Here is a 13605-nt window from a genome sequence, read left to right as displayed (position 1 = left end):
GACTAGCAAAAATCTATCTGATTAACACATATATATATATGATTATGTATATATATAACACATAATCGTGATTAAGTCTAAAAAGAAGAAAATCAATGAAAAAAAATATATATATTGTCGCTAACAAAAGATCATCATCTGGTACATCCCTTACTTTACCAAAATGCCGGGTAATTAATCAATAAAATACATAATTTTAGTTTTAATTTAAGCTGACTAAAAGCAAAAACACGTCAACATATTGATAATTGATAAAAATAAAAAATAAAAATTAAAAAATGAGCAACGTAAGAAATGGGAAATCTGTAACTTTGGTGATCTTTTTAAATGTTATTAGTGAAGGCAAAAAAAAAAAAATAAATAAAAATCAAGTTTAGTGACGAATACAAATCAAACCAGTTTTAAAAGTGACTTAAAATACGACGTAAACAAAAAATAACATTTTTCCACATATTGTAATTTATGTAACAAGACGAAATATATGTTTGCCACAAACATATATGCAATTCAATGAAAAATTAAAAATTAAAAATAAAAAATGGAGAATGGAGTGTATCTTTTCGATAAATTTCTGTCAAGCTGTCTAACAATTAATCATAAGCGCTTCAATACAAATACCATTTAAAGCAAATTATATAAAAAAAAAAAAACAAAAAACATGAAACAACAAACTCAATTAAGTTAAAGAAAACAATTATATCTTTAAATGTATATGTTTTTATACAAATTACAATTATTTTTATCACTATTTGGTTTGTTTTCAAAAAATAAGTTTTAAATATTGGATATCTAAATCTGAAACATTAAAACCAAAACAATTTCAACTCTAAAGCGATTAAAGTTTACGTTTAAAATAAGAGAACAGCATATACAATTCATTTTTGTTCAATAAAAATATATTTAACTAAAAATTCACCTTGGTTTTTGAGGGAATATTTTTTAGGTATTTTAAGATTTTAAGAGGAGATGATCTCACCAAGCCGCTTTCCAGTCTACTAATAGAGAACATTTATGGAAGTTATATACTAGTTATCTAAGAACAGATATCTGAGAAAGAGTGTTTTTCCAAGACCCTTAGATGCCCAACACGATCCCTTTAGGATCGGACCATTGTTCGGACTACAATGGTCTCTACCATATCTTATCAGCATGCTCTACGTATAACTTAAAACCTTTTATCCTTAATTAACCCTTTATCTTGGCAACACTCTTCCTCCTGATACTTACTACCGTGATAGAAAACTATCACGGATCTATCTCGGATCGAGTCGTACGTTATGCGACAGCGCTCCTCGGTCAGTTGGGCTTTTGATTGCAAAAACTAGTGAGGCCGAGAAGAGGTTTATGCTTAGGACCTCCCTTCTATTATAGACGAATTAAGGATATTTCGAAGAATTAAGGAATATCGTATAAATAAATACAAGATTGACTGGAAAGACTGACAAGATCGGTGGCTATCCACCTATAGTGATGGATATTAGCTTTCTTAATAGAGGGTGAAGGAAATGTCTATCCTGATCATGCCCCACCTAGGCCAAGCAGATTCTTCTCCTTTTATTCTTCTTTTTCATTTCGGAAATTGAGAAGCAGAAAAGGATTTAGGACTTTTTTTGCAAAGTACAATACTTTTTTAAATACTTTTTCTTTTGGGCTCCTTGATGTTCGCATCGTCCTTTGGGATCTCCTCCAATTTAGGTTTTAGATCTGAAGCCGTTCCCAGGAATTTTTTCCCAATTTACCGTCTGGATCGACGCTACCATCTGGTAGTACAGGTCCTAGAGCCTATAATTCGAATAGATATACATATTTATAAATCTTGATCATTGGGTATGATCTGAAAATCATAAGACTTTAATATAAAGATTATGCCAACCTAATATACCTACAAAATGACTCTTTATCCCCACCAGTAGTAGGCATTTTTTAAAGTGGTATCCCCAGGAAGTCTAGTCCCAATTCTTCAATGAGGTCTTCACCTCATTCCTTCGCATCCAAATCTAGCTTGGCTCTTTTTAACGACCGTTTCAATGTTGTCATTATCCTCTGAGCTCTGCGATTCGCTCTGCGGCAATGCAATACTGCTGCAAGTATTTTTATTAATTATTAATATTTTAAATTATATATGAGTTATATATATATGGTCTTCTATGGGCAGCAAGGGTTTGGAATCCTTTTTCATTAGGTGATGAGCTTCAGCAGCCAATTTTGCAATAACTCTTTTTAAATGAGTTGATTTATGTATATATTCCACAAAGTCCAGTCCTAATATTTAACTAAAAATTCCCGTTGACTTTCCACTCGGTTTTTTTGGGGTCGCTCCCAAAATATGTTGTTAGGTTTAGGCAGATCGGTTGCCAGACTTGGCTCCTCCTTCCAACCACATCTCTTGGCCAGCCAAAAATGTGGCGAAAGTGCCAAGAAGGCCTTGATTATTTTGGCACCAGGAGCTGAGGAAATGGAGTTTACCATATCGGCTGACGTCCTTCGAAGAGCAAAGGTGAGTTCACTGCAAGGACTTGTCTTACAATAGGTCTCTTACTGTTAAAAAATAGATCAATGTCACCATAGCTGGGTTGGACACTTGTGAGCCCATCAAGTGTTCCCGGGATGTTGTCATTGTGCCCGATACTTCCCTGGAGCAGGCAATGGGCCAAGGCAACTATGATGTGGTAGTCCTGCCTGGTGGCTTGGCGGGCAACAAGGCCCTGATGGAGTCCTGCGATGTGGGGGAACTTCTGCGGCAGCAGGAGTCTCAGGGCGGACTAATTGCCGCCATATGTGCCGCACCCACGGCTCTCGCCAAGCACGGAATAGGGAAGGGAAAGGCACTAACATCTCACCCGGATATGAAGCGCCAGTTGGAGGAAAAGTATTGGTAAGTTGTCAGCCTAATAGCCTTAATAATATGTTTTCATTTCAGCTATATCGAACAGAGTGTGGTTCAAGATGGAAATCTAATAACTAGCCGAGGACCTGGAACATCTTTTGATTTCGCCCTGAAGATTGTCGAGCAACTGCTGGGAGCTGAGGTAGCCAAGAACGTAGCCAAACCGATGTTAGTCACTTTCAAGCCTTAATTAACCGGAACAGTAAAATATAATATATCTTATTTAAAACGGTTCCAGTTATGCAATTAATAATTATTATAAAAGGGAGATCTTGTTGTCACAGAATCTTTATAACCAAAGCACCATGAAGCTCTTCTGGTGGAATTTCGTACACTTGATATTTTTCTTTATAATCCAAGACGATTGCAAATCGCGCTGTTTTGAGCAAAAAGATTATCCATGCTTCTGTCCTTTGGGTTGAGATAATTCAATTATATAAATAAAATGAATGAATAAATGAACTTTGCAGCACTCTTAAATGCCTACTTATTAGAGTTGTTTGTAGTTCAGTTTCAACAACAGGTAGCAGGTTCTTACAAAGCCAAATTTCTCAAACTGGGCAGTAATTTGGGGCTTTGGAAGTGGACATTATGTGTCTCCTGAAGTTAATAGAATTATGAAAATGGAATTTACCTCCCTATTCAGTGGTTTGGGAAGCAGGACATCGCTCAAAAAATTAAACCACTGAAGATTTTGTTTCTGACAGATTAGCTTAAATAAAAACAAGGAAGGACGCCTTTATTCGAGTTTTGCGACTATATGATACCCGGTACTCATCTTTTCGCCTCTAAAAATATTCCTATTCGCCTGAAGGAGATATTGGAAATCGGATAGCTCTATCTCTTATAGTCTCTTAGATCCAAGCGTTTAAAATTAAATTATTAAATTATAAAATATTAAAACAATTCAGTATGGGAATAAGAAAATACAAATACAAGGCAATCTGATTAATGAACTTTTTAGTATTCTTAAACGCATTTTCTTTTATTGCATTGATTGATATTGATGAATAATAATTATGAATTAATTTCACATTAATTTACGAATAAATTACTTTAATTTGTACTTCAAGGAAAAGGATTCAGAAGGATACTTTCGAAAGACTGTATCTTCAGAGTTTAAACTTGACCCTGAAAGTATTAGGGTGCTTTCATGTAAATGATTTAATCATAGTCCAAACTCTGAATAATTTATTTAAAGAAAATTTCAATGTTGACATTTAATGAGATTTGAAACGAATCGAATCAATATCCGATTAAATAACAGATTTTAAGAGTTATAGTTCATTGTTATTTCTAACCTGAGGAGGATCGGGTTTGTGAAATGAATTTGAAATTTTTGATTATTTTTGGAGCTATGATTTCATCGGTTGTTGGACTTTCGCTGTGGAATCGTCGATCAAAGTACCCCAAATGTGAGCCACACCAGACCCTCAACGCCAAAGGTAAATGTTCATCTGGAAAATAATTAAGATATATACGTAATTGACCAAAATATAGTCTTGGATCACAGTTCCAAGTTTACAGTTTACGAATAAATTTTTGTTTTAACCTAAGGAGGTTCTAACCTTCAGTGTAATGAATTTAAAAATATTTATTATTCTGGGCGCAATGATTCCACTGGTTGTTGGAATTCCTGGGAATGGTGGTCGATCCAAGTACCTACCAACTCGAACAGGGTGTGAGCCGGGCAAGATCCTCAACTTCAAAGGAGGTTGTGATTCTGCAAAGTTATCCTTCCGACTTCTAAGTCAGAACAACAGAACCCCGCTGATAATGTGAAAATATAAAAAATAATAATTATTAGGACATGTTCAGCCTAGTCAGATTAACGGCCAAGCAAGGTAGAGCTGAGGGAATGCTGGTGAACAGGTTGTTGGCTATGTTGAGACTGCTGAGCTGGGAGGATCCCGTTCCTGCCGTCTTGCCATCTCCCAAGTCTGGATCCTGTTGCCATTTAAGGTCGTTGTCGGTTATTTCCAGAGAGCCGGGCCAGAGATTTCGATGCGTTAGACACTGTTGGTTCACATTGCGGGGCTTGTTCGATCGCGGCTCCTCAAAAGTCTGCAGCTGCAGTTTGTCCAGACTCAGCAGGGAACTACTGGTTTGCACGGATGGCACGGACTGAATGCCACATAAGCTCCCGCAACTTCGGAGCTCGCCACAAATCGAAGGGCAACTTTTGCAGTTTGTTATTCGAAACATTCAGGATGGTCAAAGCGGGCAAATGGAATATGGCCATGGGAAGGCTGGTTAACTGGTTATCCTGGAGGAAATGCTCATCCAAAACAGGGCAGCTATAGCTCTTTCCTACTGGGGCTGGCAGATCAGTGATCCTGTTCTGAGCAATATTTAAATATCTGAAAATAGAGAAGCAAATTGAAAACTAATCTTTCAAAATCTAAAAAATTCAAACTTACTTGAGACTGACCAGATGAAACAGCTCTTGAGGAACTTTAGTGAGCACATGATGGCGGGTGATGACTGTCAAGGAAACCTCTTCATCTCCGCCGCTGATTGCTATTCCAATAGCCCGAACCATTGTCGTCGCCGTGCTTCAGCAAGAGATCCAACATTGCCAGGGACCTCTGTTTGCATGCTTCAGCAATGGGAACATTGCTTAGGCCATAGATTTCCTCACAGCACTTGGGGTCGTTGTGATCCTCCACTGGCTTAGTCACTATATTCGGGTTTGCTCCATGCTGAAGTAAAGGGCAGGAGGGCAGTCTCCCTGGCTGCTCCAAAAAGAAGATTCACATTGATGGGAATCACATTGTACAGATTCTAGTAAAGAACTGCACAACAAGAATCTGTGGGAGAAAGTTGAATAGTTTATTTCAAAGATTACAAATCTTATATACTAAGTACTCACAACTGAAACTGGCAAGACTCCGCACATTAAATAAAGCTCCCAGCTGCGCATAGTGGACTTCTTGTTAGGATGTTGCAGGGAGTTATCATTGCAGACGAAAGAACTGTAAAAGAATATTTTACTTTCAATGAATTTAAAAAAAAAATTGATACACCTTCACAATACCTTCTTAAAGTTCTTTTTGAGATTAAAAAATAATTGGCAACGCTGTTCACTTCCTTAATCGTATTGCAACACTTTTTTATTGAAAGTTCCATCACTATTGGTACCACGCCAATACTTTTGATTTGTGCAGAGAAAGACATAAACATAAAAATGCAATTCGTGTGTGAATTAAAAAGTTTCGAAGGTGGGCTTCCCGCGGTGTTGAAGGAGTGGATTGTGAAAAAGAAGGAAAATCTGGAAACAGGCTCTTGCTTGTTTTCCAGTAATTTCCAATTAATGGATGCAGTGGAAGAACCATTTTTTTTAATTTTCGGCGAATTCCACGTCAAAAATTTTAAGGTAAGTTAAAATTTCATTTCATTTGCGACTATATCCTATAGCTGTCATAGAACGATCAGAATCAGCATAAATTTAGTGTTTTAAATTAGACAGATGGGACTTGGTACAGATTCCATTTTGGGCAAAATATTCCCGCCAATTTTCATACGTACAGTGGGTTGCCCCTTTTTTCGAGCGGGTGAATAATTCTTGTTCTGAACTTTGCAAACATGCTTCATTTCTTGCAGGCGGCAGTGTATAAGTCGGAACGGCCAGGATCGGTCGACTATATCCTATAGCTACCATATAACTGAACGATCGGAAATGCCATAACTTGGTTGTTTTTCAAGTTAGAGGGTTGGAATTTTCCACATATGGTATATTTGACCAAAATATCTTATGTGCAAAATTTCATAAGGATCGGCCGATCGAAAATGCCATAACTTGTTTGTTTTTGAAGATAGAGGGTTGGGATTTTGCACACATGGTATATTTGGTATATTTCATAAGGATCGGCCGTCTATATCCTATAGCTGCCATATAACTGATTGATCGGGAATGCCATAACTTTGTTAGTTTTAAAGATGCTTGAGGCTGTTTCCAAAATTTTTATTAAAAACTTGATACGATGGAGAAATTCGCACAAGGATCGGCCAACTATATACGATCCAAAATATATATAATAATACAGGTGCTACCTAACTGCAAGGGTATATAAAGAATTCCTTTCTTTTCTTAAACAATTTTCATGTTCTTATCATTGAAATGTTAGCATACATTTTGGGGCAGCGTCCCCATTACTCATACGACCCGTGTTTATTGAATAACATACATTTTATTGAATAAATATTTTATAGAAAATCTTACAAATATATATATATATATTTCAGAATTCGCCAATTAAGAACAGCAAGTGGAAAATATTTTCCATTGCTTGTGCAAATCTGCAGGGGGATTTGCAAATTGTTTATTTGAAAACAGTAAGTCATTTTTAATATACATATATTAAAAATTGTTATAAATTATAAAATTTTGCATTATTTAGACGACGACTGGAGTCCAAGTATTGGGCTCCGACTTTATAAAAGAGTGTGTGCAATTTGTGCACTCTTTTATAAAAGAGAGGCCTAAACTGCACCACAAGATGGCGGGTGCAGTGGCCAACAAATGTTCCGCCAATTTAAAGGCGATTTCATATCTACAGATGCAGGGGATTCCTGTTCTGTACGATTTGAAACACTTCCAAGACACTCTGCAGAGGGGCAGATATATAGATCAGATATTCTGTCGCCTCTACGTTGACCCCACAATTTCTGGGGACAACATGCAGAAAATTTTGAAAATGTCTAGAAGTATTGTGAGAGAGGATGTTCCCATCGAGTTGAAACAAAGATATGAAGATGAAGTAAGTATTTTTGAAATTAATTTAAATAAATATATATTGATACAAATTATATAATTTCAGCTTCTCAGTATCGAATGCTTCCTGGGAAGAATATTCAAATCCTTCCCAGGAAAGAAACTGAGGATGAGCCATATTAACTCCAATCTCTTCGAAAGTGTTGGGGCAGAGCTCGCTCAGTCCATTCATCCGGATGGGGAAGAAGCATTTGAGAAGTTCAAAGAGCTTCATGACCCACATAAAGCAGTGACGTTTATGGCAACGTTAGCTGCTGTGAGGTCTCAAATAATTCATAGCAAACTACGAAAACTGTAAGTATTATTGTAAGAATTGTTTATAATTTTTTATTAATTAAAAATTTTTACTTTCAGGCAAAATACATTCACTAAATTCGTGTTGAAGGACGATGAAGAGCTTCCTGGGCCGTCGAAGAGGCCCAAGCTCCAAACATGACAGGAAGGAAGGAAGGATGACCCTTGACGCACAGGATCAGGTAAGTATAAAGTGGACTAGGCCTCCGGGGGAAACCACTTAAAAAAAAACGCGCCTATCACTCTACCTCCAAGGTGGTGCGGAAAAGAGTGATTTATTTTATTGCATATTTAATTAAAATTCTTTTGTTTTTATTTATTCTTTATGTTTTATTTTACTTATTGTAAACTATTTTATTTAACTTTTTATTTGTTTACCTCAGGCCGACTCTGATCCATCGAATGAAGACTTGGACTATGAGCCTCTGAGCTGGATTACGAGTTGGAGATAGATCAGTTTCTGGACGAACTAGATGACGATGAAGACTTAATGGAAGTGGAGGATTATGGGCTCATTCGCCCAATCAGACACATACTTCATAAGGTTTTGAAAACAGTTCGTGGCTCCAAGTGCGTTTTCAAAGGAGTTGTTGATATTCTGTATTCCTGTACTAATTTTGTGGATGCTGTGGAATCCTGCTGAGGTGGTGGAGGTTCTTTGTAAAAAAAAAGTGAACTTTGATGGCTTCTGCAACGTTGCCGCCCATTTCCTCGAGGAGGAGGACGCCGAGGCCACTCAGAAGCAGCTGAAGGAGGCGTTCCGTCTGTACCATTGCGAGGGCAATGGTTACATCACCACCTCCACCCTCAAGGAAATCCTCGCCGTCCTGGACGACAAGTTCTCCTCCAGCGATCTGGACGGCATCATTGCTGAGATCGATATTGATGGCTCCGGAACAGTGGATTTTGATGGTGGGTTTTAAATATTTTATATTATACTTTCCTTTTCAAATACCGATCCGTATATTTGGTTTCAGAATTCATGGAAATGATGACAGGCGATTGGAGGAACCACTGACACAATGAAATAAAACACCAATACAGAAGAAGCTTTTAGGTTTAATAATAATTTTTTATTATTTTTAAATAAATTAACTAAACGCTTTAATACAAACTTTAGTTATTGTGGTCTGCGCGCAGTAATAATGAAACAAAAAAAACTGAAAGATCGACTTAAATATCTATTTAGTGTATATAGTTTACTCGATGTTCTCACAGGATAAGAACGATAAGAGATAAGTTAAATGGTTACGGATCGCTTATAACGATAATATATAATATATATACTATATATCTGTATAGTTAGAGCCTTTAAATTTTCAAATTTTTAATAATTTGAAATTTTTGATTATTTTTGGAGCTTTGATTTCATCGGTTGTTGGACTTTCGCTGTGGAATCGTCGATCAAAGTACCCCAAATGTGAGCCAGACCAGACCCTCAACGCCAAAGGTAAATGTTCATCTGGAAAATAATTAAGTTATCTTCGTAATTCAGAAAAATATGGTCTTGGATGGTAGAGATCGCCCGAAAAGGGTCACGAATAAAAATATAAATGTAAATAATTAAATATTACTGGTTTATATATTTATGTCTTGTTTATGATTCATAAAATAGAATTGATTAAAGCGTAAAATAGTATTTGGTTCTGCCAAGTTATTTTTTATTGTATAAATTCAAGAGTTCTGGAAAATGGATTTATTTTAGTTTAAATTCTGGACCAGTAATGACAGTGGTTCTTGGGGTCCTCGGCCAATTTATCCGAAATCAGAAGGAAATCTGTGTTCCTCGAACAATTTCATCATACTAAAATTTCAAATACTTATTTATTTAAATAAAATTTTAAGATTGCTGATACCCAGTTTAATGGGTCTTGAAACGAATCAAATCAATTTCAGATGGAATTAAATAGATTCCAAGAGTCATAGCCCATTGTTGTTTCTAACCTAAGGAGGTTCCAACCTTTAGTGCAATGAATTTAAAAATATTTATTATTCTGGGCGCAATGATTCCACTGGTTGTTGGAATTGCTGGGAATGGTGGTCGATCCAAGAACCTACCAACTCGAACAGGGTGCGAGCCGGGCAAGATCCTCAACTCCAAAAGAGGTTGTGATTCTGCAAAGTGATCCTTCCGATTTCCAAGTCAGAACAACAGAACCCTGCTGATGAAATGTGAAGCGACACATTTCTGTTGCATTTAATTTATTATCCATTTAATGGGATTTGAAACGAATCGTATCAATTTCAGACTGAATTAAAAAGATTTTGAGAGTTATAGTTCATTGTGGTTTCTAACCTAGGATCGGTTTGGTGCAATGAATTTAAAAATATTTATTATTATGGATCCAAGTACCCCCATTGTGGGCCAGGCAAGGGAAGAAACGATGGGCCAATATGTTACTATGATAGTTGATGTGGTAGTTGATCCCCGAAACACTCATCAAAATATATTTTCTTACTTCTATTTCAAGAATCCTTTGAGTTGATGAATATTAAAACGAAAAACAATTATTACCAATAGTTTATATATTTTATCGTAAAGTTTAGAGGGTTATATTTAAAAAAAGCCGCCCAAATTGAATCAGTTAGTGTGCCCGTTCCTAATCAGAAATTCTAGCTAACAGCTTTTTTCAGAATATTTTATAGTCAGTTTAAAATAGCTAAATGTAGCCACAAATAATAACAAATGTAGGAAAATAAATAGAGTATTAGATAGTCTACGGCAACCACTATATATTTTTTATTGCCAGAAATGGCTTAAATAGGCAATGGCAGCCCCGAATCGGTTGGCAATGCATGAACCGGGTTTATATTTTGATACATTGTCAACCCTAGCCGAATGAACTTGACCATCTGGCAGCACTGCTCCGAAAGAGACTCAAAACAAAAAGAGAGGGCGCGCGGTTCGGATTCGGTCGCGGACAAATCCATCGGGAAATTCAGCGGAGGTAACGATCTGCCGGGTTTAAAACTACTTAATTAGTAACAAAAGTTAGATCTACACTGGGGAATACGAAGCGTTTAAAAAGCGGAGGTGTTGGTTCTGATCGACTCGAGCGAGTCCTGATCGAGTGGAACGCTTGTGGACTGGGAAATAGGCTGGATTTTCGCAGAACTAACCAACAAACGAGTGAAAAAGGAAACAAACTGCAAATATTTAATATTTTCGTATCGGGCTCTCCCCCACGTGAATTGTTTGTTGTCGTTGCGGCTGCTGCACTTGCAGTCTGCAGGCTGCAGCCCGTGTGCGTGTGTTGGTGTTGGTGTGTGTGTGTTGTAGACGGGTCATTAAGTACGCCGTTCTTTTGGTAAATTGCACAAGTGTAACGGTTTTGAAGAAGTGCAGCTACCACAACATTGCGATCCGGATCGGGTGATGTAAAGCTCGTAACCAGACTCGCGAAAAAGTGCAGTTCATTCAAACAGCAACAGCACATGAAATAAATTGCCATAAATTATTGTTATAAGCTTTTGCGTGCCTCGTACTAAAAATGATGAAAGAAAAATAAGAGAGAAAGAAAAAACGGTGTAACGGCTAATGAAAAGCGCTCGCTCAAATTGTGGAAAATGGAAAATGTGCGAGCTGTGTATATAACAGTGAATTGTGAAAATTAACATAGAGCAGGAGCAGCGAGGAAAGCCAAGAAGGAAAATAGTGGAAAAGCAGCCGCAACACAAAGAGAGCAAACCGAGGAACCACAAGAAGTGGAGGACGATGAAAAACGTTTGCTTGCACTTACACACACACACACACATAGAAACACTATAGTGTATACCCCAGTACCCACTACCCACCCTCTTGCCGCGTCCTTTTCCTGTCTGGTTTTTGTTATTTTTTTTTTTTTCTTCTCATCTCTCGGTGAGAGGAAACCTGACATGCGCTCTCTTCCGCTCCCGATCCCGCTCCCGCTCTCGTCCAACTGCAGTTGCGGTGTGCCCTTTTGGGAGCGCTCTGTGGCTCCTTCCTTTTCATGAGTCACGAACGAGGGCAGCGGACCCCGTGTAAAATAAGAGGAAGAATTGTGCAAAAGCGGTGACAGTGCCCCAACAGCCATTAAAGTAACCAAATACCGGGTATTTGGCCAGCCTCAGCAGTTTCTCAGCAAAGTGCAATGTGCTAAATGCCAAATAAAAAAAAAAAATAAAATAAAAGGCGTTACTTGTTCCTTTGGCCCCTACATTCGCGGGTATTGTGTACCGTTTTATCTCCTCCTTCCTCCTTCCTCGTTCTGCCAAGTGTGTGAGTGGAATTTTTAAACAGCCGTGGCCTTATGTTGTGAAGTGTGGAGGCGGGGGCGGGTAAACAAATTAAATAATTTGTTTATAAACTGTGTCAGAGCCAACCCGCTCCCTCCTATGACGTAGCGGCATCGACAGTCGAACATCCCTAACCCAAAACACCTTTTTCTATGTCTTCTTATCTACCGTTAACTTTAAGTTTTCCGAACCACCCTATTTGGGAGAGAGAGTTACAGTTAAACTTTGTTTATGAATTCCGGTTGTATTTTTTTTGGAATTCTTATTGTGTCTGCCATAAGGCAGGCTCCACTGTATAGCCTAGTTGCTGGCCGGGCCGGCTAATCAAAGCAAATCCAGTACAATAATTTTCTTTTCTCCATTCTCCGCTGCTTCTCACTGCCAATCTGGTCCACTCTATCTCTTTTCTCTCGCTTCATCTTATCTCGCTAACATGCTCGCCCTTGCGCTTTATCAGATACTTGTTCTAATTAGCAATAATGCCACACTTTTTGTCATCTGATCTGCTAAAAAAAAAGTGGAAAATAAAAAAAATCAATAATATACAAGAGGGGGGTGGTCAACTTGACGTTTTTATGAGTGGTGGGTGGCTGACACATACCATGTGCCGTTCCTTTTTTATCATTCATTCAATCGGACAGTCCGCACCGCATTACTCACTCACTCGCACGCACGCACACCCTCTCATGTCAGGCCACGCGTGAGCGACAGGCCCTGACACTGACCACAGGTAGAGCAAGAGCTCTTTTCCTCTCACCTTTGACTCCCTCTCCCACTCTCTCTCTCTCTTTGCTCTTCTGCTCCTTTCGCCGGTCGGTGCTCTGTTTACAATTTTGTTTGTTTTTCTTTTTTTCTTTGTATTTTTTTAGAAACCAACCCCAATATTCAGAATTGGCGGCATGCCCAATTTTTTTTTATGGGGTTATATGGTGATCTGTTCTACCATCCCTTAGATAACTTTTAGTTTAGATTAAAAAGCAGCTAAAATACATAATTTTGAAGGTTGGTTTTCATAAAAAAGGATATTAGGTTGGTTTAGTGTTGTATAACATTGAATTCCAAAAACAAATTCCAAAAAAGAGTGAAACATAATCCAATAATATGGTGATCTATCTATGATGTGTCTATCATCCCTCGGAGAGCCTTTAGTTTCGTTTTAAAACCAACTAAGGTATATAACTTTAAAGGAGAACTTCTCTAAAAACACTACTTAGGGAGCACAACAAATAAGAATAAAAACACAATAGGGTATATTCTACCATCTCTTAGATATCTTTCAATTTAGCCTAAAAATCAGCACAAATATATAAATTATCCCATTAAGGTATCCCATTTTCATAAGATAATAATAATTAAAAAGAAATATACTGTAAAAATATTAGAATAAAATGAA

General features: G+C 37.5%; 5 protein-coding genes and 1 long non-coding RNA gene across 18 annotated transcripts in view; 4 read left to right on the top strand and 2 right to left on the bottom strand.

Moving 5' to 3' along the window:
* Nucleotides 1-1213: 1213 nt before the first annotated feature.
* LOC123257287 lies at nucleotides 1214-2119 on the bottom strand. Its single transcript, XR_006507317.1, has 2 exons — nucleotides 1887-2119; nucleotides 1214-1834 (listed from the first exon to the last, which is right to left on the bottom strand). It is a non-coding gene; the product is annotated as an uncharacterized LOC123257287 (long non-coding RNA).
* Nucleotides 2120-2185: 66 nt separating this feature from the next.
* Nucleotides 2186-4470, top strand: LOC6494018 (protein DJ-1alpha). 3 transcript variants are annotated; one of them, XM_014907058.3, is made up of 3 exons: nucleotides 2186-2497; nucleotides 2553-2869; nucleotides 2921-4470. In XM_014907058.3, exons 1-3 carry the CDS (start codon nucleotides 2327-2329, stop codon nucleotides 3075-3077), a joined length of 645 nt encoding a protein of 214 aa, XP_014762544.1. In that variant the 5' UTR covers nucleotides 2186-2326; the 3' UTR covers nucleotides 3078-4470. The 3 variants fall into 3 exon arrangements, with proteins under 3 accessions (XP_014762544.1, XP_032307074.1, XP_001961138.2); XM_032451183.2 differs by having other exon boundaries at nucleotides 2187-2497; nucleotides 2553-2875; nucleotides 2934-3128; XM_001961102.4 differs by having other exon boundaries at nucleotides 2192-2497; nucleotides 2553-2875.
* On the bottom strand, nucleotides 4427-5879 carry LOC6496555 (leucine-rich repeat-containing protein 39-like). The gene is made up of 3 exons (XM_032451191.2): nucleotides 5760-5879; nucleotides 5308-5697; nucleotides 4427-5247 (listed from the first exon to the last, which is right to left on the bottom strand). Exons 2-3 carry the CDS (start codon nucleotides 5427-5429, stop codon nucleotides 4986-4988), a joined length of 384 nt encoding a protein of 127 aa, XP_032307082.1. The 5' UTR covers nucleotides 5430-5697; nucleotides 5760-5879; the 3' UTR covers nucleotides 4427-4985.
* Nucleotides 5880-7293: 1414 nt separating this feature from the next.
* On the top strand, nucleotides 7294-8218 carry LOC116654779. Its single transcript, XM_032451276.1, has 3 exons — nucleotides 7294-7647; nucleotides 7708-7955; nucleotides 8016-8218. Exons 1-3 carry the CDS (start codon nucleotides 7387-7389, stop codon nucleotides 8095-8097), a joined length of 591 nt encoding a protein of 196 aa, XP_032307167.1. The 5' UTR covers nucleotides 7294-7386; the 3' UTR covers nucleotides 8098-8218.
* A 131-nt stretch (nucleotides 8219-8349) lies between these two features.
* LOC6494019 (troponin C, isoallergen Bla g 6.0201) lies at nucleotides 8350-9157 on the top strand. The gene has a single exon (XM_032451277.2). The coding sequence runs from the start codon at nucleotides 8579-8581 to the stop codon at nucleotides 8876-8878; it is 300 nt and encodes a 99-aa protein (XP_032307168.1). The 5' UTR covers nucleotides 8350-8578; the 3' UTR covers nucleotides 8879-9157.
* A 1642-nt stretch (nucleotides 9158-10799) lies between these two features.
* The window catches only part of LOC6494021 (dystonin), a 76943-nt gene continuing 74137 nt past the window's right edge, over nucleotides 10800-13605 (top strand). For 10 of the 11 annotated variants that reach the window (XM_032451005.2, XM_032451006.2, XM_032451002.2 and 7 more), the window contains exon 1: nucleotides 10800-10903. The gene's annotated coding sequence lies outside the window, so the exon portion shown is untranslated. Of the gene's footprint in view, nucleotides 10904-10954; nucleotides 11334-13605 lie in introns of those variants that run through there. The other variant, XM_032450982.2, reaches the window with a different exon arrangement.

Source organism: Drosophila ananassae, chromosome 3L, assembly GCF_017639315.1.
Source record: "Drosophila ananassae strain 14024-0371.13 chromosome 3L, ASM1763931v2, whole genome shotgun sequence".
Classification (NCBI taxonomy): domain Eukaryota; kingdom Metazoa; phylum Arthropoda; class Insecta; order Diptera; family Drosophilidae; genus Drosophila; species Drosophila ananassae.
The sequence above is the reverse complement of the archived record's forward strand: the minus strand, read 5'-3'. Positions and strand labels throughout refer to the sequence as shown.